Below are 15,650 nucleotides of genomic sequence, written 5' to 3'. Positions count from 1 at the left end.
TTCATGTCCTTTGCAGGGACATGTATGAAGCTGGAAACCATCATTCTCACCAAAATATCACAAGGACAGAAAACCAAACACCACATGGTCTCACTCATAAGTGGGAGTTGAACAATGAGAACACATTGACACAGGAAGGGGAACATCACACATCGGGCCCTCCTGGTGGGGGGCTGGGGGAGGGATAGCATTAGGAGAAATATCTAATGTAAATGACGAGTTGATGGGTGCAGCAAACCAACATGGCACATGTATACCTATGTAACAAATCTGCACGTTGTGCACATGTATCCTGGAACTTAAAGTATAATAATAATAAAAATTAAAATATATATATATATATATATACACACACAAATGCTATTTCAGTAACATCAAATTTTAGTTTGTGAACTAAAGTTTCATCAAAAAGTTCAACAACAGATTGCTATTCTATAATGTTTAACCTCTACATTTGCTTTTGATCTAAAAATGCTTTTGGGTGCTATTTTTAAGTGTTCTTATTGTGATTAAAAGTAGACTTTCCAAATCATCATTGCTTCTAAATTTTATAATACTAGATACAGAATGAGATAAATACCTTTGTTATGTAGAAGATACAACAAGCTATCATGTGCTGTATACTTTCAAAGCTCGCAGTATGTTTCTTCGAGCAGACAATATTTGGTAGTCCTTGCAAAACCACTATACACTTTATCAGGATCTAAAAATTAGAATCACAATGATTTCTGTTTTAAAATGTCATCCTTACTCATTTCATTGCAAAATGTTCCATTCAAATCATGCAAGCTTTAAGACATAAAATTTTATTATTATCAATAATTATTGATAAATTGTTTATTAGGTATAAAGGAAAGTACACTGAGATAAAGTTGATACATTCAATTTTGGGATTAGTCCTTCACCTACAGCAACTTGAAAATTAGTGGAAAGAATAAAATAAAAACACAAATGACTATAAAACAAAGCATATTTTGATAAATATCTTAAAAGATATAGTCAGAATGTTACATGCATTTGAGAAACTATCACATCCAGGTATAGAAGGACCTTGAAAAAGCAGATGGAAAATTATATGGCATATTAAATATTACATAGTGATTCCAGGTACTTGAAATAATAGTTCCTTTAAAATTAAAACCAAACATTTATACCTCAGGAAATCAATTAATATTGGTGTTTACTTCCTATTCTCCTTGCTTCATATTATATGATCTTAAATTTGATCAAGAGCTAGATGAATAAGTTTAGCTTTTCAAAAGTAGCGCTGAGATTGCATCAATCTATTCATCATTTAGATTAACCCAAAGGACAAATTAATATATGAATGTTGGTTCTTTGGGGGCACATTAATTGCTTCAAGCTCTCATTCTAACAATACTGTTACTATTGTTACGGTACACTCATCTCTAAGATTTTTAAAATTCCTCCCCACCCTAATCACCCTCTCCCACACTACCATATCATATCCCTAAATCATGTGAACACCCTAGTAGTTTTGGAGTTTTCCCGAGGCCCATATAAATATAAATACATATATGTGTATAAAAATATAATGTACCTAGGAGGGTTGGTGTTTTACAAAATGGGATTTATATATACTTTTCTGAATCGTGTATTTTTCCTTCAACCATGCCTTTGGTTGTGAACATTTCTCATAAGACATGGTTTTTGGACAACCATGTCTGGTGAGAAATGCTCTAAATCTACAGGTATAGCTCTAATTCATTGTTTCTAATGGCTGCATAATATTATTTGGTGTGGATCAGGCACAATTTACTCAGCCTTTTCCAGGACTTCATGGTGCATATTTTCATGGTTGTACAATCTGGGAGTACTGTTACTTCTCTTTGTCACCAGCTCTTTTGCCAACACCAAGAATGTCACAGTAAATACCCTTTTACATGCTCAGTTGCCAACTATGATTAGCAATTAAGATGCCGGCTTTGAGATGATACCCAGTGAAGATGAGATACCATCCTCCAGAACACAGTATACATTCTAAACCAATGACAGCATGTAGCACTGTGTCCCAGTAGGTTCCGCAGGTCCAGGAACCAAGAGGTGGAACTAGGAGTGACATTATTTCAACTGGAGGTTTTATTCTATAGGATAAATTACTAACAGAAGAATTGCTGTGTCAGATAAATGTATTTTTAATTTTATTAAAATTTTATTCTATAGGATAAATTACTAACCGAGGGACTATCACATCAAGTATATTTGTTTTTAATCTTGCTTAAAATTAGATTTAATTTAATTTAAAATTACTTTACCAAAATTCAAATGCTTGTAACAATTCACATTTTCCCCACGTATGAATGAGAATGCAATTGTCCCACATCTTCACCAGCAAATCTTTTCAATCCTGCCAGTGATATTCCATTGTTAATTTAATGTGAATTTCTATGAATATTCAGAATTTGAGCATCTTTTCATATATTTCTCACTCACTTGAATTTGCTCTCCTGTGAACTGCTTATTCATATCCTGTGCCTATTTTTCTATTAGGTTATTGTCAGTTTGCAAGACTTTTTGTTATACATGTATATATATTTGCCCTCTGTCACATCTGGAGATGCTTTTTTCCAAATTTATAAATGTTCTTCTATCTTTGTTATAGTCCTTTTTGTTGCACATAGGTTCTTTGTTGCTATTAGAAGTTCAGTCTTGGTTAGAAATGTTTTCCCCCAAACCCTGGACTGCATATGTCATCTCCTAAGATATTTTTTCCTAAAGTTTTTGCTTTATTTTACACTTAAGTCTTTGATAAATCTGGACATTTTGTATATGGTACAAATAGGAGTCAAACTCGATTTTCTCTCAGGTGAATATCCAGGCATTTTACCATCATTTAGTAAAAATGTCCATTCTCTTTCCACTGAATGGGAATGGCAACTCTGTCACATATTACATTCTCATATATATTGAGGCCTATTTCTGGAAACTCCCTTCTGTTCTACTCATCTTTTCCAATTCCAAACAATACAATTCAATTAGAGACTTCTTTCCTAAGACTTCCCATAGCTACAATCCATTCTCTAGCCAAAGGTATCCCGAATCAGTGGGATTCTAGAAAGTAACAGTGGATACTGTAAACTCAGCCAATTGAGCGGCTGCTGTTCCCAATGTGGTATCTTTGCTAAGCTAACACACATTAAAAGGTATGCATTGATATAGCTAATGTTTTCTTTTCTATCCTAGTTCCCATTAACACTGGACAGATAAAAGTATGCATTTCAAGTCTTGTCCCAAGACAATGAATGTTCTTATAAATTCTGACACAATTTTATGTGAAAGGATATAAACTTTCTGGACATTCCTCAAAACAAAACATTGGGCCACTATATCAATGGCATCATGTTGATCAGACTTAATGATCAAGAAATGTCAAGTACATTGAAGACCTTGATAAACACCTTCCAATGGGTAGAAATAGACCCAATGATGATTCAGAGGGCTGCCACATTAAATATCTGGGGGAGGCTGGGATACCCCCTCCAAAGTAGGTCTGACATCTGGCATCTCTCACCTTTAAAAAGAAAGACCATGCCAGGTCAGCACCTTTGGATTTTGGAGGAACCATACTCCACACTTGAGAAAACTGCTCCATCTATTTACAACTGACCCAGAAGGCTGTCAACTATGAGTCTAGATTTTGGACTCTGGAGGCAGATCTCCAGCAGCTGTCGGAAATGTAGGAGAAGGAGACACACTTATGCTCCGTAGAGTCCCTCCAAGGTGAATCTTTTTTAAGTTACTCAAGCTGTCTAGTTAGTATTCCCAATCAAGTACTAAAAATTTTTGGACTTTGTGTGAGTTCATTCACATCTTCTAGGATGACAAAAATTGTCTCAGTGATGATGATCATGATGCTGACGATGACAGTGACAATGATGGCGATAACTTTCTGCAAGTCTCAGCAGCAAAATCTTATATCTCTCATTACTTCCCTGTAGTAAGCCGAATTCTAAGATGGTCCCCAGGATTCTTCCCCCTGATGTACATGCCCTGTATGATTCCTTCCCCTTGAGTGTGAACAGGGCTCCTGAATGTGATGAGCTCATCAGTCTCATGATTACATTACCCTAGATAAGGCTCCTCACAGCATACTGGAGGAGACTCTCCTACAGCCTTGAAAAGGCAAAGTGCCATGATGTGGAAAGGTCATGTGGCAAGGAATTAGTAGTTGGCCTTTAGGAGCTAAGGACCTCCTATGTAAAACCTCAAGGAAATGAATTCTTTCAATAACAGTGAACTCAGAAAAGGACCTCAAGCCTCAGATGAAATCACATCCCTGGCCAACACTTTGATTTCAACGTCATAAGACCCTAAACAGAAGACTCAGCTAACCTATATCCAACCTCTTAACCCACAGAAACTATGAGATCGTAAATGAGTGTCCTTTCAAGCCACTAAATCCATGGTGATAAGTTAAGAAACATGAAAAACTCTACAATCCCTTCAGCCAGGTCTCAGCTACCCTTTTTCCATAAATCCTAACTCCTCCATCACCAACACATCTGGTATTTTGTCTTGGGTCTTCCATCACATTTTTCCCCAGATGATGGATTTAACAACATCCCTTGAATAAATATTGTTGTTTCTGACACTACAAGAACATAAAAATTAAAATAACTTTAAAACTCTAGAAAGGTAAATTGCCAATATTTAAATATGGACAGGAACAAGGACGAATATTTTCAGAGAAACCCATTTTGTGTCCTTATCTGTATTTGCCCAGACATAGAATTTATTAAAGTGTTTTTCAGTTAACTCCTAAAATTTCATAATACTGGTTCCTGACCTATTTGCCCTTTATAAGAGATACATGGCTTTTCTTTTCTAAAATGAATTGTTAAGTTGCCGTTATAAAGATTCCCTTCTCTTGGGGAGAGGAATACCCTTACCTGTACAACAGGTACCAAAACAATATTGTGATAGATTATGGGAGCAAGAAGGCCATAACACTGAGTCACAGCTTGAAGCGCATAGCTGCAATCATTTAGGAAGTTGCTAAGTTCCAATGCCACTAATACTCTCTCACATTCAATCAGTCTGGCAATCTGTAAAGAAACAGGCATTGTTACTCAGATTCAACATAGGTGCTTAGCTTATGTGTCTCTAAAGAGAAGAAAGGGTAGAAAATGTGATCCTTCTGGCTAAAAATAACATGAGTTTTTGTATTTTAGAAAAATCTAAATTCAGAAACAACTATAACTCTCCAATAATGCTACCTATAGATAGCACGATCTTAGAATTAAACTTCAGAATTTTTCATGAAACAATACAAGTACCATGACAGAAACCAGTTTTTTTATCGATAAGCTAAAAAGTTGGTTATATTTTTATATTTTAAAAAATCTAGTTTTCAAAAATATAAATTATAATAACAATTAAAATATATAAAATCTCTATAATATTGCCCCCATTTGATTAACAGGTTCTCATTTCCGTTTTTGATTTGAAAGAAAACGGTAAATTTTCAGTAAACCAAGCTAACCTCCTATTCTGCTTCTGCTCATTATACTTTGCTACTTAAATTTAAATGATAGTAAAATGAAACGTTAAAGTTTTGAGAGTAAATGCCACTTAAAAAGAATAGTAATCCTTTCTTACTCCTCTTTTTCCTTTCCTGGGGAAAGATTTCATTATTTTTCTCTCTCTCTCTTTATATATATATATATATACACATTAAAGATTATGTACAAAGAAACTGTCTGAGTGGTAACCAGAAATTTCCATATAGTCAGTTTTTACTAAAATGGTAGTCTAGCATTCTGGAATTCATTGAAGTACTTGAAAATTGTCTTTGTTTTCAGACTGAATATGCTGAAAGAAGAAGCTGAAGGCAATTTAGTAGGAACAGGTTGATGACGGTTGTGAGTACTTGGGCTCTACAGGACAGTGAACTTGTCTTGGGCAAAGAATCATTTTTTTCACTTTTATATCCCCAGAAACTGGCATAGTCCCATGTAACAATGTCTTGGTTAATTAATTAATTAGTTAATGGATGGGTAGGAAATAGCAACTGTAAAAAACATAGACAGCTAAAGCCTCCATACTTAAAGAAGGAAAGAGAGAAAGAAAAGTGAACTTTGAGCAGGAATGAAAAAAAAATAATGTAGGATCATTACTAAATGCAAGAGCATTATAGAGTTGCAGATGTACATACAGCAATGTTCATAACCACACTGAGAATCTATCAATAGGAGACAGGTTACATTCCTGCCTCCATGAAGACAATATTATAATTGAAAAAAATGTGACAGATTGATATATACCAGCATGAAAATATATGCAAGATACATTATAAAAGTGTTAAAAAGGCAAGTTGCAGAATAGCAAGTAGATCATAATCCCATTTTCCTAAATAATAATAACAGATTTGTCTAGGTATATGTTCTTAGAGAAATTATATGAAAGCAAAATTGCTATATTCTTAGAGGTAATAAGATTACAATGGGTTTCACTTTATATGTTACATATTTTTGAATGTCTGAAATATATAGTATTTTTGTATACAGGGGGGAAAGAAATAAATTGAAAAGAAGAGAAAAAGCATGACTTCCGGTCTGTGAAACTTATATGAAATATCACATAAAGTCGCATAATCAGACAATGTCCTTTCAGTCCATTCACCAAACAAGCTATGCAATCACTCAAAAAACATGACCTTAAAACATCAAGAAAATAATACAGTGAATCTGACATGTTTTTAATCACTTTAATTCACTTACTTGTTGAGATGGGAAAATCTCATTGCCTTTAATATTATCACAGAAAAGATTTTCTTCTTTAATTTTGATGTCACTTATTACAAAAATATTTCTAAGAAAAAGGTACAATAGGATTGAAGAAGTCTCTGCCAAAATATCTGAATGTAATCTGCAATATGAAGTAAATGGCAGGTATAAATATAAAATGATTTAGCAAGTCAACTTGTCTTTTTACATTGATTTGTTTTCAGTAGCTACACAATGATCCCAAAAAAGCAACAAAAATATTTAGAATAGCTACTCTTGCACAGACAAGTACACAACTAAGAAAATTAAACTACTGAAATATTATGTCACAGATACATAAAATTAATTAGTGGCAATTTTTTGGGGTTCTAATACATAAAGTTATTTTTTATCAAGATAACAAAATCAGTATAGATTTTCAGAAGGTTGAGAAATAGGTCCAATGTTTCAATTAATGCATTTCCTGAAAATGAGGGTCATTTATAGCAAGCTCAGCCTTGGTTAAAAAGAGAATCTTAATAACTCTTAGATTATTTCTAATTATCTTTTCTAAATTGCAGTTGACAGAGCCAACCACTGGCAAAGCTGTGAAATCTGCAAAGTCTTCTTTGTGTCCAGTATTCCACCCCTTGCCCTTAGCCTTCCTTGGTGACAAACCCTCCCTCTTAAGCTTCGGGCTTAACTACTCGCTATACCCCCATCCCTATAAAACAGGAAAGTGCTGATATCATTAATTCACACTGGAAGATGATCCCTTTCACCACCATGTTAAACTTTAAAATTATCTTTACCAGGAAGATTTTAGGTCTCCCACGATCGCGACTCATACTAAACTTGCTCTTTGACCTTCAGCGCCTTGACACGTGCAATTAGTCCAAGTTGTCACCCCCTGGCTCCATTTCCTTCTCTAACCAACTCGGACGCTGGTCAGTCTTTTCAATAATAATCTTTCTAGCAGGTTAGGTTCTGTCACCTCTTTATTTTGTGCAATACTCAATTTGCCCGACCTTGCATAGATGTCACTGTCCAATTTTTCTATCTCTCTGACAACGATCACTTACTGATTCTGCTCACTCATTCTTTCTTTCATTCATGCTAGCAATTGCTGAATGCCTACTATGTACAAGACACTGTTCTAGACCCTTGGGTATAAAGATGAATCAAATGGGGTCTTTAACACCAAGGAGCTGGGCTTCAGTACAAATTCATGTTCAATTACATCAACTGAGTCATTACTGCATCTCAACAACACTTCCATTTATCCCTGATGTCTCCTTGTTGACATTCCCCACAAAAAAAATATTTCTAAATCCTTTGTTCTTTCCACCCATGAGCTCTTATGTCCACCAGGCTCTACCACCATAGTGTTATCCTCACCTACATTTTCTTCTTCAGTGTCCCCCTCTCTACTGGCTGCCTTCTCTCCACACTCCACAATTCTTTCCTTCAGCCTGCCTCCCCACTAAGCTTCTGCCTGCTCTCCTCCTCTTTACCACCAAACTTCACATGAGTAGTCTTTGCTTGTTCGGATGTTTCATTTTCTTTTTTTCCTTAGCCAATTGCAAAATGGTTTCTGGCCTATCATGCTACAAAAGTGGCTCTCTGGAATTCACCAATGGCCTCCTAATTGCCAACTCTTCTTCATTTGTGTTCTACTCAACCCTCTCTGTGGCATTTTATTGAGCAGCTGCTCTGCCTGACCTGGCGCTGATATTTAATATCGCTGGTCACTCCCTCTTTGGTGATACTTTCACTTTCTCTAGCAATGCACTTTCTTGGACTTTCATTTTCTGGACAGCTTCTTTTCAATATCTTTCCTTGGTTCCATCTTCTACTTCTGCTCCCTAAATATTAAGCAATGCCTAGGGTTCAATTCTCGCCTTCTGTCTTTTCTGTTAAACAGTCGTTTCCTGGGAGATACCATTCATTTTCAAGACATTGATGATGAACTCAATGGACAATTTGCCTTGATGCTCTCTTGAGTGTCAGCACTAGGTAAATAAACCTACTAGCATCTCATATTCACAAAGGCATCCTGATGGAAAACCAAACTCAAAATATTCTAAATCAAATTAATTATCTTCCTCCAAGAACTTGTTCTACCTCTCATATCCCCTTAGTAAATGTCACAGACTTCCCAGTCAGTTAACAGTAGAAATCCCAGTCACTTTTCACTTTCTCTCTTATCCCCACAAGTCACATAATATCTAAGTCCTGTCTCTTCCTCCTCTAAAATGCCTCTGAAATCCATCCCCCCATAGCACATAGCATCCTTGTACATAGAAAATACTAAGTCTGCATTTGCTTAATTGAATGGAATTATCAATGCCTTGCCTGAATCAATATTTGCATATTTAAGCTCATTATTTTTGACTGAGGAATGAAGGGTTTTGTCTCCTTATTTTAAAACTTTCAGGCATTAACAGCCAGGTGAGGGAGAGTCTTGTTGCTTTTGAATTTGTTACTGAGACCGACTGAAATTACACTAAAGCTCATTTCTGAGCCTGCTTCAAAACTTTGTTCTTTTAAGGAAAATGGCAGTGAAGACAAATGATAGTAATTCTATATGGCTTCTACTGGCCTATTTGCAGTTGCCAATGGTGTAATCCTGGGAGCCTCTTCTAGCAAAGGAAAAGCCTTCTTAACCTAACAGTCAACCTGTCAGACCATAACCTTAACCCCAATTTGACCTTTCTCTGGTACAAAAGTTCCCAATGCATATTTGTGTTTTAGGATATAACTGGTATTACTTTGGTTTATAGTTGGTATTTTTATTTCATAACCTTCAACCTTAGGCCTCCAGTGTTTTTGCTGACTCTAGAAAGAAAGTTTCTCGGCCAGGCATGGTGGCTTATGCCTGTAATCTCGGCACTTTGGGAGGCTGAGGTGGGCAGATCACTTGAGGCCAGGAGTTCGAGACCAGCCTGGCCAACATGGCAAAACCCCATCTCTACTAAAAATACAAAAATTAGCAGGGCTTGGTGGTGCACATCTGTAATCCCAGCTACTCGGGAGGCTGAGGCATGAGAATCTCCTCAGCCCAGGAGGCGGAGGTTGCAGTGAGCCAAGATCATGCCACTGCACTCCAGCCTGGGCAACAGAGTGAGTGAGTATTAAAAAAAAAAAAGAAAGAAAGTTTCTAACAAGCACATGAGACCTTGCAATGTATACTTTTATTACAATAGTTATTAGAAATCATTTTATATGGACTATCTGAACATGATATGAAAAATAATCCCAGGCTTCACATCCAGCATCTATATTTTGAATAAGCAAATTAATATTTTAGAAGGATATTTCTAATTACCTTCTCTGTGTAATAGTAATTATATTGCTTAAACAAATAACAGATTGTTCATCCTGAAGTGGCGAAGCAACAAAATAATCCCAAACTGGTGAGAAAACTTTCTTAGCCAATTCATAGTTACCAACTTGATAGGCAACCTATAACAAAAAGCACACATTTATGTAATAGTTTTATTTGTGAGTGAATGTTTTAAACAATAATTCTTAAAATGTATAATATATGACAGCATTTTATAAGGTGCGATCACACACTCATTTCAGATACAATTATTCACATTTGCTGTTCTATTCTATAGTACCATAGGCAGGTAATGGCCACTGGCAAGGGAGACAGACACATTTTTGAAAACTCTTTTATTTCTAAATTGCATGGAAATTTGAAACTCTGTAAGGATGTTTCAAATCCTCATAAGCAAAACAAAGATCACATCTGAGCCAAATTAATTTCATTTCCATCTATCTCAGCAGTGCACTCCATTTATTACAGATACTGTTATAATGAACAATCTGTTCCAAGAGAAACAATCAGATTTCCCAAGCCCAATATATGAAAAATACTTTATTCTTTTCTGGTTCTGACTGACACTTTCAGAGCTTTGTGCAACAAAAAGTTCATGAGCTGAAAAGAGTATGGAATAAAACAGAGAAATTTCCCAAGAAGACAATATATGTTTTAAGTTTAACAAATTTAACTTTGGACAAAATAAATAATTTTACTTGTGAAGCCTGGAAGCTCAAAGAAAAAAACTGACTTACTTATTTTTATGGTAGAATATATTTCTTTAAAGACGTTCCTAAAAAGCACTCCATTTAAATATGTAAGTAACAATACAAAATCTCAGCAAATGAGTTCTACACTGCTTCAAATCCTTTATGGAAACAGCTAAGGTATAAAGTATAAATGCATTCATGGAATGAAGTGAATGACAAGTTACTAGAATATTCTCCACTCCAGGGAATAACTTAGAGGGCCAGAATTTTTCAAATCTGCCAATGAATACTCATGATCTCCAACCAGTAAGCTTTTATGAAGTTTCTAATCTGTGTTAGGCACTGTAGAGATAGACTCTTCAAAGTTTAGATAGAGATGGTATCCGACTCTATGAAACTGGAATTAGGTTAAAGGCATAAAACCCATAACATCACAGAAAAATTACAAAGAATAACATAATTGCAGAGGCTTTAGAAAAGGAGATATGAAGACTTCAAGGAAAACGCAGGGCTTGAGTTGAACCCTAAGGCAGAGATAAGATTCTGATTGGCACAGTTAAAACAGAATCTGCAAAAGGTCCAGTAATGGAAATGACTCTAAAGTACATTTAGGAGAGACTGGAGAGGCAGGTCAGAGTTTGGGAAAAAAAAAAAAAAAAAAAAAGTAGACATTTCATCCCTGCAAGGTCTGAGACGAAAAAAAAATGAAAAAACAAAAAAACAAAAAAACAAAAAAAAACAAGTGGGTAATATGATTGGACAAGTTCAAGTGGGACATGATTTCAGAAGGCCTTGAAAATCAGGCAGAAGAATTTAAAGCTGTCAAGTACTGGACTAAGCACTTTATGTGCATTGCTATATTTATTCTTCATCAAAGTTCTACAAAGTGAGCTCTATTGCCATCCCTATTTGTGAATGAGGAAACTAGAACATTGAAAAGTAGAATGATTTGTACAGAGCCTGACAGTCAGTAAAAATAGTGAGGCCAAGTCTTAGTGTGGTAAATGAGTCGCTTTTTTGGGCTACATTAATCAAATGACACAGCTGTACTAAGTGGTCACTGAAATATAAATATATATAATTAAAATATATAATTATTAAGGTTTATCAAGGAAAGCAATAATAGATGATGTGTAAGAGTGTTGGTGAAACTATAATTAACTGTTCTTTTCTTGTAAAAAGTATCCTTTTTAAAATAATGTTATCTGTTCAATCAGTTAACATTGCAAAATAAGAAAAGATACCGTGATAAAACTAAGGTTTATAAAATCATGAGGTTTTGTGAGGTTTCTTTAACAGAGGAGTGCCATGATATAAGCATGTTCAAAAATGGTTAATCTGGTCCTGGTAGTGATGTGCAGAACAGATTTTAGAGGGGCTGAATTAAAATGAGAAAGAAGCACTAAAAGACGAATGAAATAATGAAGTACAGTAGGTACCTCCTCTTTGATGCCTGACCTTGGCTTGACTTCCAGAACTCCACTCTTGGTTTTCCTTTTACTTCTTTTCCTCAACCTCTTTATATTGGTATGCCCCAGGGTTCACTCTTTGAACTGCTCCTCTTTTCTGTCTACCCTCATTTCTTGTTGATACCACTTAGTCCCATAGTTTTATCACCCTCAAATCCCTCTCCTGCCCAGACCCCTTCCCCAAATTCCAGATTCATACATCTAACTGACTACTCAACAATTCTCTCCATATACACTAAACACCTTACCTCAACATGCCTCGAACTGAACTGATCTCCCACTCCCCCGAACCTCTACCACCCACAGCCTTCCCCAACTCAGTTGATGTCAACTCTGTCCTTTCAATTGGTCAGATAATACCTTAGGGTCATCTTTTATTTTTCTCTTTATGGACTCCTGTTAGCTCCTCCTTCAAAACATGTCCAGACACTGACTACTTCTCACCACATCAACTACTACCACACTGGCCAAGCCACCTTCACCTCTCACTGGGTTACAGTAGTGGATAGTGTCGCCACTCTACCCGCTTATGGTCTATTTTCAATGTAGCAGCCAGGGTGAACCTTTAAAAACAGGAGTCACATTACATCATACCACTACTCCAAACTGCCCAATCGCTGTCCACTTCACTCAAGTCAAAAGCCAAAGTCCCTGTAATGCCCTGGAAGTCTTTTCATGATCTGCTCTCCATCTACCCAGTCACCTCTTAGCTCTTTGACCTCTCTTTTTACTCTCCATGGGTCCCTCTGCTCCAGCCACACAAGCCTCCTGCTGTTTATCAAGCATACCAGGTACACTTCTGAAAACCTTAGGGCTTTTGCTCTAGCTGTTCCTTCTGCAAATGCTCTTCTCCCAGAGAGCCATTCCCTCATCTCCTTCAAGTCTCTGCTTAAATCTCACCTTCCTTGATCACCCTCTTTAGTATTGTAATCTACCTTCCATTCACCCACTTCACATTTCTAATTCGTTTTACATACTCCACTTGGTTTTTCCATAGCATTCATTATCTTCTGAAATACTAGATAATTCACTTGTTTACTGTGGTCATTGTTTATTACCTGTCTCCTACCATGGCATTCTGTTCATGTTGCTTGGAACAGCAGTTCTCAAAGCATGGTCCCTGGGCCATCAGCGTCACCCAGGAACTTGTTAGAAATGCAAATTCCCAGACCCAAACTCAGGTCTAGTGAATCATAAACTCTGGTGGTGGGACCCAGCAATCTACTTAATCAGTACTCCAAGTCATTCCTATGTGCACTTAAGTTTTAGAGTCACTAACCTGGGCAACGCCTGGCACAGAGTAAGCCCTCAGATAATGTGTCGAATTAATTTAAAAATCCTCTTTTCCTGATAATATCCCTCTACCCACAGAGAAGGACACCCAGCAGTTGTACTAGACTATAACAGGGTTGACAGGGCCAGAGTGAGTGCCTGACTCAAGCTGGGTGTTTTAGAGACTCCCCTGCAAAGCAAGATGGGCCCCCATCCAAAGTTTGGTTCTGATGTTAAGATTGATGACACTCCACACAGCAGGAAAATTTGAGAGAAAGTATATTACTTATACAAGGGACTTCTTGGGAAAGCTTGACAGGCACAAGCCTGTCTGGACTGGCTTGGGCAAAGCAGAGGGAGAAAGCAGGTTGGGCCTTCATAGAAGTTGAGAGATAGGACTGGGGAAAGTCCATGCTGACTAGAAGGTTTAAATTTCCTGCTGCCACAAAATGAGAAGGGGAGCTCATAGGCCTTCTTATCATCCTGCCTAGATGTGGGGCCAAAGGCAAAAAGAAGGGCAAGGTTTAAAAACAAGTCATGGCCAGGTGCTGTGACTCATGCCTGTAATCCCAGCATTTTGGGAGGCCAATGTGGGCAGATCACCTGAGGTCAGGAGTTCGAGACCAGCCTTAGGTCTGGGAAGTGGGGGAATGGAAGATAGTTTACAACATTAAATAGGGTGATCAAGGAAGGTGAGATTTAAGCAGAAACTTAAAGAAGATGATGGAATGGCTCTCTGGGGTAAGAGCATTTGCAGAAGGAACAGTTAGAGCAAAAGCCCTAAGGTTTTCAACCAACATGATGAAATCTATCTCTTCTAAAAATACAAAAATTAGCCAGGTGTGGTGGCACACGCCTGTAATCCCAGCTACAAAGGAGGCTGAGGCAGAACTGCTTGACCTCGGGAGGCGGAGGTTGCAGTGAGCCACAATCGCACCACCGCACTCCAGCCTGGGCAACAGAGTGAGACTCCATCTCAAAGAAAAATAAATAAATAAATAATAAAAATAAGTCAATAAAAAATAAAAACAAGTCACAAGTCAGCTGTCAAACACCAAAAATGAGATCAGGGCATTCCAGCCTTGGCAACAGAGTAAGACCATCTCAAAAAAAAAAAAAAAAGGAGAGATCAGACTCTTTATTATGCTAGGTGGACCAATTACATTCTCTTTCCCAGGAATTTGGAGCCACAATTAGAGGCCAGTCAGCTGATCTCCGTTTATAGCTAAAATTGAGTAATATATAAAAACTCAGGAACTGCCATCTTTCCTCCAAAGATGGAGAAGTAATGAAAGCCAGTGTTTAGAGAAAAACACAAGAAAGCAGACATATAGGGAGAACCAGAAGTATGAGACCTAGAGCTGCCTGGACTTTGCTGCATTCCCAGGGCCTAGCTGCATTACCCAAGCTGAGCTGGTTCCATGACTTGCAATCAGGGTTTTAACAGAAACCATAAGTCAGAATTATCTAAACAAGTATTACTGTCATCGTAATGACATTGATTTAAAAAAAAAAAAACATATTTCAAAGGATGAAGTGATGACATCTAGCATATAACCTGGCACAAGATAAACATTGACTAAATGATTCATCCATAAATAGATGAGTGGAAAGAGTGGTAATATTCAGATAGAGGATGAGAGGGAAAAGAAGAGTTAAAACTCTTTTTTTTGTTGTTGTTGTTGTTTTTAAGACAGGGTCTCGCTCTGTCACCCAGGCTGAAATGCAGTGGCATGATCTTGGCTCAGTGCAACCTCCACCTCCTGGGCCCAAGTAATCCTCCTGCCTCAGCCTCCTAAGTAGCTGGGATTACAGGTGCATGCCACCACGTCTGGCTAATTTTCGTATTTTTAATAGAGACAGGGTTTCACCATGTTGCCCAGGCTGGTCTTGAACTCCTGAGCTCAAGCAATCTGCCTCCCTCAGCTTCCCGACGTGCTGGGATTACAGGCGTGAGCCACCATGCTGAGCCTTTTTTTTTTATTTGAATAAAAAATAAAATAGACAAAAGACAAATCATTATTAATAAAAGGGGTTTTGATTAATAATGGGTTTTAATGAATTCACATACAAAGTGGGAGTCGTGTGAACTTCATTTTCCCTTCACCTGCCACCATCGTGATTGCTGACAAAGCATTCATGTTCC

At 37.1% G+C, this 15,650-nt stretch overlaps 1 protein-coding gene across 1 annotated transcript in view; it reads right to left on the bottom strand.

Annotated features, from left to right (window-relative positions):
• CFAP54 (cilia and flagella associated protein 54) overlaps nucleotides 1–15,650 on the bottom strand; it is a 380,538-nt gene that overhangs the window by 267,107 nt on the left and 97,781 nt on the right. Inside the window, exons 23-26 of the mRNA XM_025402762.1 lie at nucleotides 10,054–10,190; nucleotides 6,741–6,888; nucleotides 4,911–5,066; nucleotides 581–703 (exon numbers count right to left, since the gene is read on the bottom strand). Of these exons, the coding sequence (XP_025258547.1) occupies nucleotides 581–703; nucleotides 4,911–5,066; nucleotides 6,741–6,888; nucleotides 10,054–10,190 (564 nt within the window). The remainder of the gene's footprint in view (nucleotides 1–580; nucleotides 704–4,910; nucleotides 5,067–6,740; nucleotides 6,889–10,053; nucleotides 10,191–15,650) is intronic.

This window comes from Theropithecus gelada, chromosome 11 (genome assembly GCF_003255815.1).
Source record: "Theropithecus gelada isolate Dixy chromosome 11, Tgel_1.0, whole genome shotgun sequence".
In the NCBI taxonomy this organism is placed as follows: domain Eukaryota; kingdom Metazoa; phylum Chordata; class Mammalia; order Primates; family Cercopithecidae; genus Theropithecus; species Theropithecus gelada.
Note: the sequence above shows the minus strand (reverse complement) of the source record. Positions and strands in the feature narration are given on the sequence as shown.